Below are 16,085 nucleotides of genomic sequence, written 5' to 3'. Positions count from 1 at the left end.
TGGGTCCCACAGGTCCCACCCATCCCCTTCCCAGGGTGAGGGGATGTGGCAGGGGGGTGCCCAGGGGGGACCCCTCCGCTGCTGAGCGGGCAGATGAGCATCAGCGAGTGTCTGTCTGTCTGTCCGTCCGTGTGTGTTTAGGAGCCGCGGTGTGTGCGTGTGATTTATTACCGAGGACGCCCCAAGGAGAGCGGGCCCGTTATTCCCGGTGTCCCCATCAGCTCCTGACAGCTCCGCGGAATGGAAATATCTTATTTAAAGCCTCCAGGGGCTCGTTTTTCCATATCAGCCGTGACACTCAAGGACTCGTTCCCAAAGGGCATCCTCCCTTCTCCCGCGGGGGTGGGCGACCCCCGGCACCCCATGTAGGTGACAGCAGTGGGTTTGGTGCCAGCCCCACCGTGGTGGTGCCACGGGGTGGAGGGTGGGCGGCGGGGACGTGCTCTTCGTATCTGATGGAAGTTGAATTTATGCTGTTATCAAAAGAACAAACAAAGCTCTGCCCGAGCGGCCCACGGCGGGTGTTAATGCCCGAGTAGATTTGGGGCGAGGAGGGTTGAGCTTATCTGTTCCCTTTCTGCTTTATCTCGGAGGAGGCTTTATCCCCGTGGGGGAAGGCGATGCTGCGGTGCCTGCGTCCCCCCCAGCGTCCCCCATCTGCGAGGGTGGTGTGTGTGGGGGGGTCCAGCCTGGTGTGAGGGGGATGGAGCAGGAGCGCCTGCATCCCTCCTGGGGGTGGGGACCGCTGGGGGGGTCTGGGGGCAGCGGGGGCCGGGGCGATGCTGGGGGTGGTGGGTGAGTGGAGATGTGGTTATTTCCTTTATCTGGCTGGCGGCTGATAAGAGCAGCGGAATGATAAGGCAGGGAGGGATGCTGTGTTGTCTCCAGAGTGTGCACACGCGTGTGTGTGCACATACATGCCTGCACAGCCACGCACATACATGCACACATATGTGCCTGCACAGCCACACACATACATGCACACAAACATGCCTGTACAGCCACGCACATACATGCACACATATGTGCCTGTACAGCCACGCACATACATGCACACATACGTGCCTGCACGGACACGCACATACATGCACACATATGTGCCTGCACAGCCACGAACATACATGCACACATACGTGCCTGTACAGCCACGCACATACATGCACACAAACGTGCCTGCACAGACACGAACATACATGCACACATACGTGCCTGCACAGACACGCACATACATGCACACATACATGCACACCCCCCTCCAGCTGCTCCCTGGGGAAGGGGCTGGCGCCTGGCACTGCCCAGCAGTGAGTGAGGGGCTTGTGTGGGACCCGCAGCCTCTCTGGGGGCTGTGACGGTCACTCGGGCGTCCCCCCCCGCCCCGCTGAGGTGGCTCCTCTCCCCGCAGGTACATGATCACGTCGCTGGACCGCACGCACGCCGGCTTCTACCGCTGCATCGTCCGCAACCGGCTGGGAGCCCTGCTGCAGCGGCAGACCGAGGTGCAGGTGGCCTGTAAGTGACACAGGACACAGGACGGGGACACCCAGCCCTGGGGGGCTGCGGGGTGGCTTGGGTGCACGGTGCAGCCAGTGGCTTGGAGCAGCCCGTGGCTTGGAGCAGCCGGTGGCACGGTGCAGCCGGTGGCACAGTGCCACAGTTCAAGCAGGACAGGAGGGCGCTGAGGCCTGGGGGACCTGCCCCTCTCTGCCACCCCTTCCCTCCGGGGTGCCCCCAGTCCTGTCCCCTTAAGCCCCTTCCCGAGGAGCGGCGACAAATCAGGAAGCTAACGAGAGATTAATAAGGCAGCTGTGCTAACGACTAATGATAATGGCAAAGTCGTTAAAAAAAGATTCTTTACATGTTTTTAATTACAGCAATTAAGGGAAGCCAATAAAAATCCCCCGCCCCCCGCTTCTCCGGGCGCCCTGCTGCGCTCGGCTGTCCCCAACCACGCAGGACGGAGGCAGCGGCTGCCCCAGAGCCGCCGGGGTGCTGCCGGGGCAGGGGGGGATGCTGGGGAGCCCCGGCACGGAGCCTGCACCCCGTCCTCAGGGGGGGGACACGTGGGCAGGGGTCCCCAGCCTGGTGCGGGGGCCATGGGGGTGCAGCTCTGGGTGCCACAGGGACGGGTCCTGGTGTGAGGGCAGCCTGGGGCAGCCCCCCCACCACCCTGCCCCAGCCCAGGAGGTGAGCAGCAAGCAGACCCCAGGGAGCCCCATCCCCGTGGCCTCCAGCCTGCTCCCCAGCCGGACGCTGCCAGCCCCTGACGTGGTTCTCCCGCACGTTTTTGCAGACATGGGGAGCTTCGAGGACAGCGAGACGCAGCAGAGCGTGTCCCACGGGGAGGCGGCCGTCATCCCTGCGCCCCGCATCGCCAGCTTCCCCCGGCCCCAGGTCACCTGGTTTCGTGACGGCCGGAAGATCTCCCCCAGCAGCCGCATGTGAGTACCCCCAGCATCCTCCCAGCATCCTCCCAGCATCCTCCCAGCATCCTCCCAGCATCCCCCCAGCATCCCCCCAGCATCCCCCCAGCATCCCCCCAGCATCTCCCCAGCATCCCCCTGGCATCCTCCCAGCATCCCTCCGTCGTACCCCCAGCATCCCCCCTTGCATCCTCCTGGCATCCCCCCGCCATCCCCCTGGCTGGGGGTCGTGCCCATCCCATGTGGGTGCCCTGGGGCTGGTGCGGGCGCTGGGTGGGGGGAAAAAGGCTCCCAGCTCCCCGTTGGGTTCACATCCCCGTCTCCCACTCCCCCCTGCAGAGCCATCACGCTGGAGAACACCCTCGTCATCCTCTCCACGGTGGCCCCGGACGCGGGACGCTACTACGTGCAGGCGGTGAACGACAAGAACGGGGACAACAAGACGAGCCAGCCCATCACGCTGACCGTGGCCAGTGAGTGCGGGGCCGTGGTTGCCCGCCCCCGTGGCTCACCCCCACGTTTAATTTGCAGTAAATCTCTTCAGAGGCTCTGGCTTCTGCTGACTCCACAGTTCAGCCGCCTCAAAATTTATTTGGGCGCTTCGGGCCGTGGTGATTGTGTCACGGGCAGAGCGTCCCCCTCTGTCCCTGTCCCCACCGCGGGGCTGCGGGTGGGATGGGGCCACGTAGCCCCAAGGGGAGCAGCTCTGCTGCAGGATACCGTACCCAGCTCCTGCCATTGCTCCACGCTGCTCCAGATCCACCCCAGCCTGGGGGACACCCCTCTGGTCCCCTTGGACCTCCCTTTGCCCAGGGAGGTGGTGGAGTCACCATCTCTGGAGGGGTTTAAGAAAAGCCTGGACGTGGCACTTAGTGCCCTGGTCTAGTTGCCATGGTGGCGTCAGGGCAATGGTTGGACTCGATGAGCCCAGAGGGCTCTTCCAACCTCATTGATTCTGTGATTCTGTGACCCCACAGGACCTGGCCGAGGGTCCCCCCGTTCAGCCCATCCCAGGGTAGATGCCCCAAGTGCCATCAGTCCTCGCGGTGCTCCGGGGGGGGTTTATCCCTTCCCCTCCCACCCCATTAATCTGTTTTAGAATCACATTTGGGTTGGGAAGGACCTTTAAGGTCATCGAGGCCAACCATCCCCCCAACACTACCCAGCCCACCCCTAACCCACGTCCCTCAGCACCACGTTTGGCCGTCCCTCGGCGTCCCGGTGCGGAGCGAGCGCCCCGCAGCCCGTGTTTAGGGATTCCGCCGCCTCAGCAGCTTTCCAGCCCGGCACGTTTGCACAGAGGGATTTTTATTGCTGCCATCGCTCTGCTTTATGGACTCCCCTCCTCCTCCCCGCCAGCCAGGCTGGGGCTGGGCTGGGGCCGTGGGGGAGGAGAGGGCTTAGGGAGAGCGGCGAAGGCACCATGATGCCAAGGGGATGGGCTGGACCTGCCTGTCCTTCCCCATGGCCATTTGGTCCCTGCCACCTCCGTCTCCTCCACGCCAGGCGTGGTGGGCACAGGGCTTTGGGTGCCCCATCAGCCTCACCAGGGTCTGGGGTGCTGTAGGGGTGAGCGGGGGGGTGTTGATGGCTGTCCCTCTGACCTCCTTCTCCCCAGATGTGGGTGGCCCGGCCGATCCCATCGCACCCACCATCATTGTCCCACCCAGGAACACCAGCGTGGTGGCCGGGACCTCGGAGGTGACCATGGAGTGTGTGGCCAACGCCAGGTGAGCAGCGGTGGGATGGGGATGGGGCATCTGGGTGCCCCCAGGTCCCTTCCCATGGGTGCTGCGGGATGGGGGGCTGGCTCTCGACGTGCCCCCTGTGTCCCCACCCCCCCAGGCCGCTGATCAAGCTGCACATCGTCTGGAAGAAGGACGGGGTGCCCCTCTCCAGCGGCGTCAGCGACTACAGCCGCCGGCTCACCATCCTGCACCCGGCGCTGAGCGACAGCGGCTACTACGAGTGCGAGGCCGTGCTGCGCAGCAGCAGTGTGCCCGCCGTGGCCCGGGGCGCCTTCCTCTCCGTCCTGGGTGAGCGCCCGGCCGCGGGCAGCCCGAACCGCACGTGCGATGAGTTGTGGGGTGGTCTCAGCCCCCTCCGGGGGGTTGAGATGGGAAGCGACAGGCGGGGGGTCACCAGGGGGTGGTTTGAGGGTGGGTCACAGAATCAATGAGGTTGGCAGAGCCCTCTGGGATCATCGAGTCCAACCATTGCCCTGACACCACCATGGCAACTAGACCAGGGCACTAAGTGCCATGTCCAGTCTTGTCTTAAACCCCTCCAGAGATGGTGACTCCACCACCTCCCTGGGCAGCCCCTTCCAATGGCTAATGACCCTTGCTGAGAAGAAATGCTTCCTAATGTCCAACCTGACCCTCCCCTGGCCAAGCTTGAGGTCTGGAGGGCCCCAGCTCTAACGTGCTCCCCTTTGCAGAGCCGCCGCAGTTCATCAGGGAGCCCGAGAGGCACATCACGGCCGAGATGGAGAAGGTGGTGGCCATCCCCTGCCAAGCCAAAGGTGAGCCGCTCCCCAGCCGCCCTCCCCGTGCCTGATGTGGCCCCATGCCCACGGTGGCCCTGGCCCTTGCAGGTGTCCCCCCGCCTGAGATGGCCTGGTACAAGGACGCTGCCCTGCTGCCCCTGGAGGAGCTGGCCCGTTTCCAGCTCCTGCCCGACGGCAGCCTGCAGATCAGCGGGCTGCTCCCCGACGACACCGGCATGTTCCAGTGCTTCGCCCGCAACGCCGCTGGCGAGGTGCAGACCACCACGTACCTGGCCGTGACCAGTAGGTGCCAGCCCTGGGCAGTGGGGTGGGATGTGCCTGGGACCCCCCGGCTGGGCTCCACGGGGGGGCTTGGGGACTCCTGTGGGGATGGGACCCAGCGGGTTGGCACCAGGATGGGCATCAGGGGTGGCCGTGTGTCTGTCCGCCCCGCAGGCATCGCCCCCAACATCACCAGGGGTCCCCAGGACAGCACGGTGATCGACGGCATGTCCGTCATCCTCAACTGCGAGACCTCGGGGGCCCCGCGCCCGGCCATCACCTGGCAGAAAGGTAACGGGGCTGCGGGCACCGGGGTGAGGGTGGGCTGCCTGTCCCTGTGGCCCCAGGGCATCCTCTGCGAGCTCCGTGGCCACCGGGCTCTGTGGCCACCCGGCTTGGCTGGTGGCCGGGGCACTGGGGGAGCTGATGGGGGTCCCGTGTCCCCCAGGGGAGCGGGTGCTGGCCAGCGGCTCGGTGCAGCTCCCGCGCTTCACGCTGCTGGAGTCGGGCAGCCTGCTCGTGAGCCCCGCGCACCTCGCCGACGCGGGCACCTACACCTGCCTGGCCACCAACTCCCGCGGCGGGGACGAGGCGGCTGCCGAGCTGGTGGTCTGGGGTAAGGCACAGCCTCCCATGGCGCAGGATTGAGCCCTCTGGGGGTGCCAAGGGTGGGCTCTGGGTGCTGGGCACACACATGGGCTGCCGGTGGCTTCACCCTGTCCCCCCCCGCAGCCAGGACACGCATCACCGACCCCCCGCAGGACCAGAGCGTCATCAAGGGCACCAAAGCCATCCTGAGCTGCGGGGTCACCCACGACCCCAGCGTGGACGTCAGGTGTGTGTGGTAGGGCTGGGAGGGTTGTGGGGGGTGGTGCGGGCACCCCCAGGCTGCCTGCCCACCCTGGGTGGGAGGGGGTGGATGGCGGGTGCCACCGTCGCCAGCCCCGCGCTGCTGGTCCTGCAGTGCCACCTGGTGCCCTGCGCACGGGAAGCTCTCCTTGTGGGGGGCTGCAGGGTGCCAGCACCCCTGGTTGTCCCCCCCGTTGGCACAGGTACATCTGGGAGAAGGACGGGGCACCACTGAGCCTGGAGAGCGGCCCGCGGGTGCGCCTGGACGAGACGGGCGCCCTCCACATCTCCCAGACCTGGGCGGGCGACATTGGCACCTACACCTGCAAGGTGGTCTCGGCTGGGGGCAACGACTCCCGCAGCGCCCACCTCCGCGTCCGGTGAGACCCCCCCTCCCCCCTGCCGACACCCCGGGCTGTGCCCCCCCTCCCTAACCACCCCCCTTGCCCCCCCGTCCAGGCAGCTCCCCCATGCCCCCGAGAGCCCCGTGGCCGCCCTGAGCCCCCTGGAGAAACGGGCCATCAACCTGACCTGGGCCAAGCCCTTCGATGGCAACAGCCCCCTGCTCCGCTACGTTGTGGAGGTCTCCGAGAACAGTAAGGGGCTGTGCCCCCCTCCTGGGCACAGGCTGCTCTGTGGCATCCCCCGGGGGCACTGGGCAGGGGATGCTGCGGGGAGCTTGGGGACTAGAGGACTCGTTAGCTGGGCAGGGGACCCCCCCGGTGTCCCGCAGGTCGGGTCCCCCACCCCGCCGCCCCCCTCTCCCCCCCACAGACGCGCCCTGGACCGTGCTGCTGGCCAGCGTGGACCCCGAGGTGACGTGGGTGGCGGTGCGGGGCTTGGTGCCCGCGCGCTCCTACCAGTTCCGCCTCTGCGCCGTGAACGACGTGGGCAGGGGGCAGTTCAGCAAGGACACGGAGAGGTGGGCCATGGCCGAGGGTCCCGGGGTGGGGAGCTGGTGGCCCTGGGTGCTCACTTACCCCCTGCAGGGTGTCCCTGCCCGAGGAGCCCCCCTCCGCGCCCCCCCCAGAACGTCATCGCCAGCGGCCGCACCAACCAGTCCATCATGATCCAGTGGCAGCCTCCCCCCGAGAGCCACCAGAACGGGGTCCTCAAGGGCTACATCATCCGGTAAACTCGATGTAGTCAAGTCCCGTCCCCGGCATCCCAGGGCGCTGGTGGGGCCACCGGCAGCTCTGACGGGCCCTGGTCCCCAGGTACTGCCTGGCCGGGCTGCCCGTGGGCTACCAGTTCAAGAACATCACCAACGCCGACGTCAACAACCTGCTCCTGGAGGACCTCATCATCTGGACCAACTATGAGATCGAGGTGGCGGCGTACAACAGCGCCGGCCTGGGGGTCTACAGCATGAAGGTGACCGAGTGGACGCTGCAGGGAGGTAGGCAGGGGTGGGCAGGGGCGGGCAGGGACGGGCAGGGGCTCGGCGGTGGCCCCAGCAGTGACAGGCTGTGCCAGGGGGGTGATGGGGACGGGTGGCAGGAGGATGGGTGTGGGGGTCCCTGGGGGACTGGGATGTGCTGGGGAGGGGTGACCAGGGGCTGCAGAGCCAGGGCAGGGCTGACCCAGCCAAGGGCATCTTTGTGGCACCGCTCTGGGGTCCTGGAGCCGCTGCGAGCCGTCCCTTCGTGCCGGCAGTGCCCACGGTGCCCCCAGGGAACGTGCAGACCGAAGCCACCAACTCCACCACCATCCGCTTCACCTGGAACCCCCCCAGCCCCCAGTTCATCAACGGCATCAACCAGGGGTACAAGGTGAGGGGCGATGCCCGCGGGTGACCCCGAGAACGGGGCAGTGGGTGCGTGGGGGGAGACCCCTCGGGTGACCTTCACCGACGGCCTCGACTCCTCCTCGCCAAAACCCAGGAGTTTAATAGTTTCTGGCCTTTTAAAATAATATTTACTGAGATTTAACACTTGCATGGGCAGCAAGTCTCCCCTGCTCTGTAATTAATTCCACATTGCAATTAATTCAAATTTACATTTGATTAAATTGAATTGAAACATTAAACTTGTTTCTTAATCCACTCAGAAGAAGTTTAGGGATCTAATTGCCGCCGAACGAGATAACCAGAGCAAGGAGGATATTTAATGTTCTTATTAAATGCCACTTAGTAGTTTTTGATCAGTATTTTTAGGGCCTAATTAGTATTTAATGAAGTTGCTGTAGGCTGGCTTGCACAATAAGCAGTTAAATGCCCAAACATCCCTCCTGAGCCGTTATCGATGGGGGATAATCACACGGGTCAACACGTGCTGTCGAAGGCACCGAGTGCTCCCAATTTAATTGATATTTAATAAGAAATAAGGGGAGGCTGGAGGGGTTTGTGGTGGGGAATGTTGGTACCATGTCGTCCCAGCTCCTCCTTCCCCGCAGCTCATCGCCTGGGAGCCGGAGCGCGAGGAGGAGGCGACGGTGGTGACGGTGCGACCCAACTTCCAGGACAGCGTCCACGTGGGCTACGTGACGGGGCTGCGGAGGTTCGCCGAGTACTTCACCTCGGTGCTGTGCTTCACCACGCCGGGGGACGGCCCGCGCAGCCCCCCGCAGCTGGTGCGCACCCACGAGGACGGTACGGGGCGGCTCGGGACGGACCCTGCCCGCGCGCGGCCCCCGGGGAGGGGAGGGCAGCCCCGACGTGGGGCTGCTGGTGGGGTGCTGCCAAGCCCCCGGGAGAGCCATCTAAGGGTTGCTTGCTCCCAGAGGGGGTCCCGTGGGTGCCGAGGGCTCCCACCCGTGGGTGCGCGGCTGCGTGCTGAGCCCGCGTGTCTTTGGGCAGCGCCTGGCCCCGTGGGACATCTCGGCTTCAGTGACATCCTGGACACGTCCCTGAAGGTCAGCTGGCAGGAGCCGCTGGAGAAGAATGGCATCCTGACGGGTACGGGAGCACCGGCGGGTAGCCGGCCCCCACATCGGCCTCCTTCCCACCCTGCAGCATCTCCTGTCCCACAGCATCTCCCCCTGGTCCCCTCCCCACCCCACAGCATCTCCCACCAGTCCCCTTCCTGCCCCGCAGCATCTCCCCCTCGTCCCCTTCATGCCCCACAGCATCTCTCTCTGGTCCCCTTCCCACCCCGCAGCATCTCCCACCCTGCAGCATCTCCCCCTGGTCCCCTTCCCACCCCACAGCATCTCCCACCCTGCAGCATCTCCCCCTGGTCCCCTCCCCACCCCACAGCATCTCCCCCTGGTCCTCTTCCCACCCCACAGCCTCTCCCACCCCACAGCATCTCCCCCTGGTCCCCTTCCCACCCCACAGCATCTCCCACCCCGCAGCATCTCCCCCTGGTCCCCTTCCCACCCCACAGCATCTCCCCTGGTCCCCACCCCGCAGCATCTCCCCCAGCCCCCCTCAGCTCCTCGGGGTGGGCGATGGTGGGGTGCTGACGGCGTGGGGCCCGTGCCAGGGTACCGCATCTCCTGGGAGGAGTACAACCGCACCAACACGCGGGTGACCCACTACCTGCCCAACGTCACCCTGGAGTACCGCGTCACCGGCCTCACCGCCCTCACCACCTACACCATCGAGGTGGCCGCCATGACCTCCAAGGGCCAGGGCCAGGTCTCCTCCTCCACCATCTCCTCGGGGGTGCCGCCAGGTGAGCGTGGTGGCACGGGGATAGTGGGGGGGGGCTGCGGCCGGCGCTGGGGGCGAGCAGCCGGTGCCACCCCCCTGCCCTCTCCCCGCAGAGCTCCCCGGTGCCCCCACCAACCTGGGCATCTCCAACATCGGACCCCGCTCCGTCACCCTCCAGTTTCGCCCGGGCTACGACGGCAAAACCTCCATCTCCCGCTGGCAGGTGGAGGCGCAGGTACGGGGTGGCTCGGGGTGGGGGGTGCGGGGGTGCTGGGGGGGCAGCTCACCCCGCTCCCATCCCGCAGGTGGGCCAGAATGGCGAGGCCGAAGAGTGGGGGCTAGTCCACCAGCTGGCTAACGAGCCCGACGCCCGCTCCATGGAGGTGCCCAACCTGAAGCCCTACACCTACTACAGGCGAGTGGCCGGGACGGTGCCGTGGTGCCCTCCCGGGGGGGACCGGAGCCCCCTCACCCCCCACCATGACCCCCCCGTCCTCTCCCAGTTTCCGCATGCGGCAGGTGAACATCGTGGGCACCAGCCCCCCCAGCCTGCCCTCCCGGAGGGTCCAGACCCTGCAGGCCCCCCCAGACGTGGCACCCACCAATGTCACCTTGAGGACGGCCAGTGAGACCAGCCTGTGGCTGCGCTGGATGGTGAGGGGGGACGGTGGCTCTGGGGGGGGGGTCTGTGCCCATGGGGGTGGGCAGCCAAGGGGGGCTGGAGCCGGGGTGGCCGCGGGAGCTCGGGAGTGACGGTGGCTGTCTGTGCCCTGGGGCCAGCCCCTCCTGGAGCAGGAGTACAACGGGAACCCCGACTCGGTGGGCTACAAGATCCGCTCCGCGCGCTCGGACGGGCGAGGGCAGCCGGCCGTGCACGTCGTGCGGGACCGCGTGGAGCGGGAGTACACCCTGGAGGACCTGGAGGAGTGGACCGAGTACCGGGTGCAGGTCCAAGCCTTCAACGCCATCGGCTTGGGGCCCTGGAGCCGCTCCGTGGTGGGGCGCACCCGGGAGTCAGGTACCGCTGCCGACCCCCAGTGTCGGGCACCCACCCTGGCTGGAGCTGGGTCCTGACCCCCCGCTCTCACCCCCTCCAGTGCCCTCCTCCGGCCCCAGCAACGTGTCGGCACTGGCCACCACCTCCAGCAGCATGCTGGTCCAGTGGGGCGACGTCCCCGAGGCAGACTGCAACGGCCTCATCCTGGGCTACAAGGTGGGCTACCACCACGGCCCCGGCGCTGGGGGTCTGCTTGCCCGTAGCCCTGCCCGTGCCCTGCCAGCCTTTGCCCGGCCGTGTCACACGGGGTGTGTTGCAGGTGATGTACAAGGAGAAGGACTCGGATGCCCCTGCCCGGTTCTGGCTGGCCGAGGGCAACGCCTCCCGCAGCGCCCAGCTCACCGGCCTGGGCAAGTACACGCTGTACGAGGTCCGGGTGCTGGCCTTCACCAGGATCGGCGACGGCGTGCCCAGCCGGCCGCCCGTCCTCGAGCGGACGCTGGATGATGGTGGGTAACAGCACCTGGGTGGGCAGAGAGACCCGAATGGGCTGAGGGTCCCCTCGGTGCCTAAAGTCATCCCATCCCATTTCATCCCATCCCATTTCATCCCATCCCATTTCATCCCATCCCATTTCATCCCATCCCATTTCATCCCATCCCCATCCCATTTCATCCCATCCCCATCCCATTTCATCCCATCCCCATCCCCATCCCATCTCCATTCCCATTCTCATCCCCATCCCATTCCCATCCCCACCCCATCCCATTCCCATCCCCATCCCACCCCACCCCATTCCCATTCCCTCCCCATCCCATTCCCACCCCATCCCACCCCATCCCACCCCATCCCACCCCATCCCATCCCCATCCCATCCCATCCCCATCCCATCCCATCCCCATCCCATCCCCATCCCATCCCCATCCCATCCCATCCCATTCCCATTCCCATCCCATCCCCATCCCATCCCATCCCTGTTCCCTGGGGCGATCCCTCTCCCCCCAGACCAGGACACCCAGGGGATGGGAACTGTCGCTCCCTGGTGAACCCCATCTCTCCCCCCTCCAGTGCCCGGGCCCCCCGTGGGGCTCCTCTTCCCCGAAGTGAGGACCACCTCGGTGCGGCTCATCTGGCAGCCGCCCGCGGCACCCAACGGCGTCATCCTGGGTAGGTGGGGACCCATCCCCGTTGTGCCACGCCAGGGGGGTGCAGAGGTCCCATGGGAGGCAGAGACCAGCTCCCTGAGACCCCCTGAGCATCTCGGAGCCCCCGGGGCGGGGGTCTCCCTGCTCGGCAGGCTGGGCTGGGTTCCCAGCTGTGTGCAAGGAGCCAAACCCCCTTTTTGGTGGCCATGTGGTGGGCAGGGCTGGAGGAGGGCGGCGTGCAGGGGGGACCAGGATGGTGCCCCCTCCGCCAGCCCCACCGTGCCGCTCCCGTCCCCGCAGCCTACCAGGTCACCCACGGCCTCAACACCAGCACGGCCACCGTGGCCACCGCGGAGGTGCTGGAGCCCAGCGCCCGGCAGTACACGGCCACCAACCTCCAGCCTGAGGCCACCTACCTCTTCCGCATCGCGGCGCAGACCCGCAAGGGCTGGGGCGAGGCGGCCGAAGCCCTCGTGGTGACCACGGAGAAGAGAGGTAACGGGGTGGGGGGGTGTCCAGCCCGCGGCTGGGGGCTGCGTGTGCCCGCGGCGCTCCCAGCCCCTCGCCTCCCCCAGCCCGCCCGCAGCCCCCCGGGAAGCCGCTGGCCCGGCAGGAGGAGGTGCGAGCCCGCAGCGTGCTGCTCTCCTGGGAGCCGGGCAGCGACGGGCTCTCCCCCATCCGCTACTACGCGGTGCAGACCCGCGAGCTGCCCGACGGCGAGTGGGTGCCCCATGCCGCCTCCGTCAGCCACAACGCCACCGCCTTCGTCGTGGACAGGTGAGGCGGGGGCTGGCCCCGAGCCGTGCTCTGGGGTGGTGGGGAGATGATGGGCTCCTCTTCGGGTAGTCGCCCCGTGCCTCAGTTTCCCCATCTGATGAGAAGTGCTTGCACCAACGTTGGGAAGCCCTTGGCCAACGTGCCAACGTGGCTCGTGGGGTCACCCTCTGGCTTCACCGTCCCCATCCCGCACAGGCTGAAGCCCTTCACCTCCTACAAGTTCCGTGTGAAGGCGACGAACGACATCGGGGACAGCGAGTACAGCGAGGAGTCGGAGTCGCTCACCACCCTGCAGGCGGGTCAGCGCAGGCTGCACCTCCGGGGGCAGGGAGAGGGGCATCCCCCCTGTGCCTGGGCACCCCCCCATGCCCAGGGCATCCCCCCCATGCCTGGGCAACCCCCGTGCCCAGGGCATCCCCCCCGTGCCCAAGACAACCCTCCTGTGCCCAGGGCATCACTCCATGCCCAGGGCATCCCCCCCCCTGCCTGGGCATCCCTTCGTGCCCAGGGCATCTCTGGAGCCTCACCGCCCACTTCTCCACCCGCAGCCCCCGAGGAAGCGCCCACCATCCTCTCCGTCACCCCGCACACCACCACGTCGGTGCTCATCCGCTGGCAGGTACCGTCCCCTTCGCCTTGCGGGGTGTTGTGACACCGGCCACCCCCCCTCCTTGGGAGGTGGCAATGGGGACAGCCATCTCGGGGTGCCGGGGAGCCCAGGGTCAGGGCAGCCCCTCGCTGTCCCCACGCAGCCCCCGGCCGAGGACAAGATCAACGGGATCCTGCTGGGTTTCCGCCTCCGGTACCGCGAGCTGGTGTACGACAGCCTGCGCGGCTTCGCCCCGCGCGGCACCGGCCACCCCGGCGCCACGTGGGCAGAGCTCACCCGTGAGTACCGGGGACGTGTGGCTGCGGGGTGGCCCCGTGGTGGTGGGTGGAGGACACGGGCAGCATCCTGCGCTCCACGGCCTCTCCTGGGTACCAGCCGGGAGCTGTCAGGGTCAGGCTGTGCCCCCTGGAGCTGTCACCAGCCCCCTCGTGCCACCAGGTCCGTGGTCCCTAACGCGGTGTCACCGGCTCAGCCCCCGTGTCCCTGTAGCGTGGGTGTCCCGTGACGTCCCGCTGTGTGTGTGGGTGTGCTGCTGCCCTCAGACCCTGAAGGGAACAGGGTGACATCCACTGGGGACAGCAGGGACATGAGTGACAGGGGCAGAGCCCAAGACCAGACCATGCCCCATCCACCATAGTTTGACCCCGATGCCCTTGTGCCACCCAGGGGACGGGGCTGGAGGACAGAGAGGCTCCTTGGTGCTGTGACAGCCCCGTTGGCACCTGGGGTGACAGGGCCCTTACAGGGGACCCCTGGGGTGGGTGGCCGTGCTGGGGTGGGCGCTCAGAGGCGGGAGCCCCCCATGCCACCCGCGGGACTAACGGGCTGCCCGCTCTCCCCGTGCCAGCCGCCTACGCCGTGCACAACCTCAGCGACGTGTCCCTCACCCAGTACGAGCTGGACAGTAAGTCACTGCCCCCCCTGTCCCCCCCCATGCGTGTCCTCCCCGCTGCCACCCCCCACCTGCACTGCAGGGTGACCCAAGTGCCCAGGGACACCTCTGCGTGTCCACTCCTGCTGCCCCTTGGGGACACCCCCCTTCCCCAGCGAGGCGGGGGCTCTGCCAGCCCCCCCGGGGGTAGCAGGACCCCCCCACCGCAGCGGGGTCCCCGCTCACCCTGTCCCCCCCCCAGACCTGAGCAAGCACCGGCGCTACGAGCTCCGCCTGAGCGTGTACAACGCGGCGGGCGAGGGCCCCCCCAGCCCCCCCCACGAGGTGTTCGTGGGCGAAGCGGGTGAGTCCTCGCGGGGGGCTCCCCGGGTACCCCCCAGCTTGTGCCAAGACAAGGCAGTGCAGCCCCCGTGTCCAGGGGGGCTTTCCCTTGTCCTGGTCCTGGCAGGGCTGTCACACTGTCCCCCCCCCCCCTTGGCACAGTGCCCACCGGCGCGCCGCAGAACGTGGCGGTGCAGGCGGCCACGGCCACCCAGCTGGATGTCACCTGGGAACCGCCACCCGCCGAGAGCCAGAACGGGGACATCCAGGGCTACAAGGTACCGTACCCCCAGCACCGGGGAGCTGGCACCGAGCCGGGGCTGGGGGACACGGGGTGCACTGGGAAGGTGGTGGGTTCCTGCGGGGGGGGGCACAGGGAGATGCTGCGTGTCGTTGGGGGGTGCTGAGCTCCCCTGGGAGGTGGTGTGTGTGGTGGTGGGTCTGGGGAGATGCCAGGTGCCCTGGGAGATGCCGGGTGTGCTGTTGGGGAAGGGATTTTGGGGAGATGCTGGGTGTCCTGGGGAGATGCTGGGTGTCCTGGGGAAATGCCAGGAGATGCTGGGTGTCCTTGGGAGATGCTGGGAGATGCCGGGAGATGCCGGGTGTCCTATGGAGATGCCAGGAGATGCTGGGTGTCCCGGGGAGATGCTGGGTGTCCTGGGGAGATGCTGTGCATGCCGTTGGGGAAGGGATACTGGGGAGATGCCGGGTGTCCTGGGGAGATGCTGGAAGATGCTGGGTGTCCTGGGGAGATGCTGGGTGCCCTGGGAGATGCTGGGTGCCCTGGGAGATGCTGGGTGTCCTGGGGAGATGCTGGGTGTCCCGGGGAGATGGTATGCATGCCATTAGGGAAGGGATTCTGGGGAGATGCTGGGTGTCCTGGGGACGTGCTAGGAGATGCTGAGTGTCCTTGGGAGATGCTGGGAGATGCCGGGTGTCCTTGAGAGATGCTGGGAGATGCTGGGTGTCCCCTCCCGGTGCCGAGCGGCTGCGGGCGGCAGGTGGCGCTGTCGGCCCTCGGGTGCTGGGGGGGTGCTGGGGGGTGCCAGCCCCAGCCCCCTCCATCCCCCAGGTCCTCACGCCTCCTCCTCCTCCTGCAGATCCACTTCTGGGAGGCCCAGCGCCAGAACGCGAGCGCGCGGGTGAAGACCCTCTTCCTGCCCGAGAACGGGGTGAAGCTGAAGAACCTGACGGGGTACACCTCGTACTGGGTCAGCGTCGCCGCCTTCAACGCTGCGGGAGACGGGCCCCGCAGCCCCCCCGTCCAGGGGCGGACACATCAGGCAGGTGGGACCCGTGGCACGGCCACCCCCAGCCCTTCGCTCGGCAGGGTCACATCCAGACCCTCCTGCCCCTGCGGGGAGGTGTCTCCATGGGTCCACCTCCAGTGAAGACCATCTGATGCCCCTTCATCCCAGCTCTACGCTGGCTCCTGCTCCTGCAGTCCCAAGTAGAGACCAGCCCTGGGCTCACCATGGGGGGCTTGTGGGTTGGGGGGACACGGAGGTGGAGGTCTTGGTTGTGGGGACACGGAGGTGGAGGTCTTGGCTGAGGCTTGGGAAGGATGAAGCTCTTGGGGGCAGAGAAACGAGGAGGAGACTCACTCCCCAAGCCCTGCACGGTGCCCTGGCAGGGTGTTTGCTGCAGCGGGGACAAGGGCACAGGCAGGTGGCACCAGGGTGGTGTGAGATGGTGGTGACTAGTGCCCC

The 16,085-nt window shown here is 67.0% G+C and overlaps 2 protein-coding genes across 5 annotated transcripts in view; one reads left to right on the top strand and one right to left on the bottom strand.

The window, feature by feature from the left end:
- RPL38 (ribosomal protein L38) overlaps nucleotides 1-16,085 on the bottom strand; it is a 326,451-nt gene that overhangs the window by 63,699 nt on the left and 246,667 nt on the right. The gene's annotated exons all lie outside the window — the stretch shown is intronic.
- The window catches only part of SDK2 (sidekick cell adhesion molecule 2), a 41,505-nt gene that overhangs the window by 21,307 nt on the left and 4,113 nt on the right, over nucleotides 1-16,085 (top strand). Inside the window, 36 exon segments of the mRNA XM_068413258.1 lie at nucleotides 1,403-1,509; nucleotides 2,291-2,438; nucleotides 2,760-2,893; nucleotides 4,039-4,150; nucleotides 4,266-4,456; nucleotides 4,861-4,944; nucleotides 5,017-5,211; nucleotides 5,365-5,481; nucleotides 5,639-5,806; nucleotides 5,923-6,025; nucleotides 6,243-6,419; nucleotides 6,499-6,635; nucleotides 6,814-6,961; nucleotides 7,029-7,059; nucleotides 7,061-7,170; nucleotides 7,257-7,438; nucleotides 7,696-7,811; nucleotides 8,434-8,629; nucleotides 8,837-8,935; nucleotides 9,465-9,656; nucleotides 9,748-9,869; nucleotides 9,940-10,049; nucleotides 10,138-10,288; nucleotides 10,415-10,652; nucleotides 10,732-10,847; nucleotides 10,951-11,140; nucleotides 11,700-11,798; nucleotides 12,077-12,271; nucleotides 12,352-12,553; nucleotides 12,749-12,852; nucleotides 13,102-13,172; nucleotides 13,306-13,441; nucleotides 14,011-14,067; nucleotides 14,297-14,398; nucleotides 14,539-14,654; nucleotides 15,477-15,663. Of these exon segments, the coding sequence (XP_068269359.1) occupies nucleotides 1,403-1,509; nucleotides 2,291-2,438; nucleotides 2,760-2,893; nucleotides 4,039-4,150; nucleotides 4,266-4,456; nucleotides 4,861-4,944; nucleotides 5,017-5,211; nucleotides 5,365-5,481; nucleotides 5,639-5,806; nucleotides 5,923-6,025; nucleotides 6,243-6,419; nucleotides 6,499-6,635; nucleotides 6,814-6,961; nucleotides 7,029-7,059; nucleotides 7,061-7,170; nucleotides 7,257-7,438; nucleotides 7,696-7,811; nucleotides 8,434-8,629; nucleotides 8,837-8,935; nucleotides 9,465-9,656; nucleotides 9,748-9,869; nucleotides 9,940-10,049; nucleotides 10,138-10,288; nucleotides 10,415-10,652; nucleotides 10,732-10,847; nucleotides 10,951-11,140; nucleotides 11,700-11,798; nucleotides 12,077-12,271; nucleotides 12,352-12,553; nucleotides 12,749-12,852; nucleotides 13,102-13,172; nucleotides 13,306-13,441; nucleotides 14,011-14,067; nucleotides 14,297-14,398; nucleotides 14,539-14,654; nucleotides 15,477-15,663 (4,943 nt within the window).

Source organism: Nyctibius grandis, chromosome 15 (genome assembly GCF_013368605.1).
Source record: "Nyctibius grandis isolate bNycGra1 chromosome 15, bNycGra1.pri, whole genome shotgun sequence".
In the NCBI taxonomy this organism is placed as follows: domain Eukaryota; kingdom Metazoa; phylum Chordata; class Aves; order Nyctibiiformes; family Nyctibiidae; genus Nyctibius; species Nyctibius grandis.
Note: the sequence above shows the minus strand (reverse complement) of the source record. Positions and strands in the feature narration are given on the sequence as shown.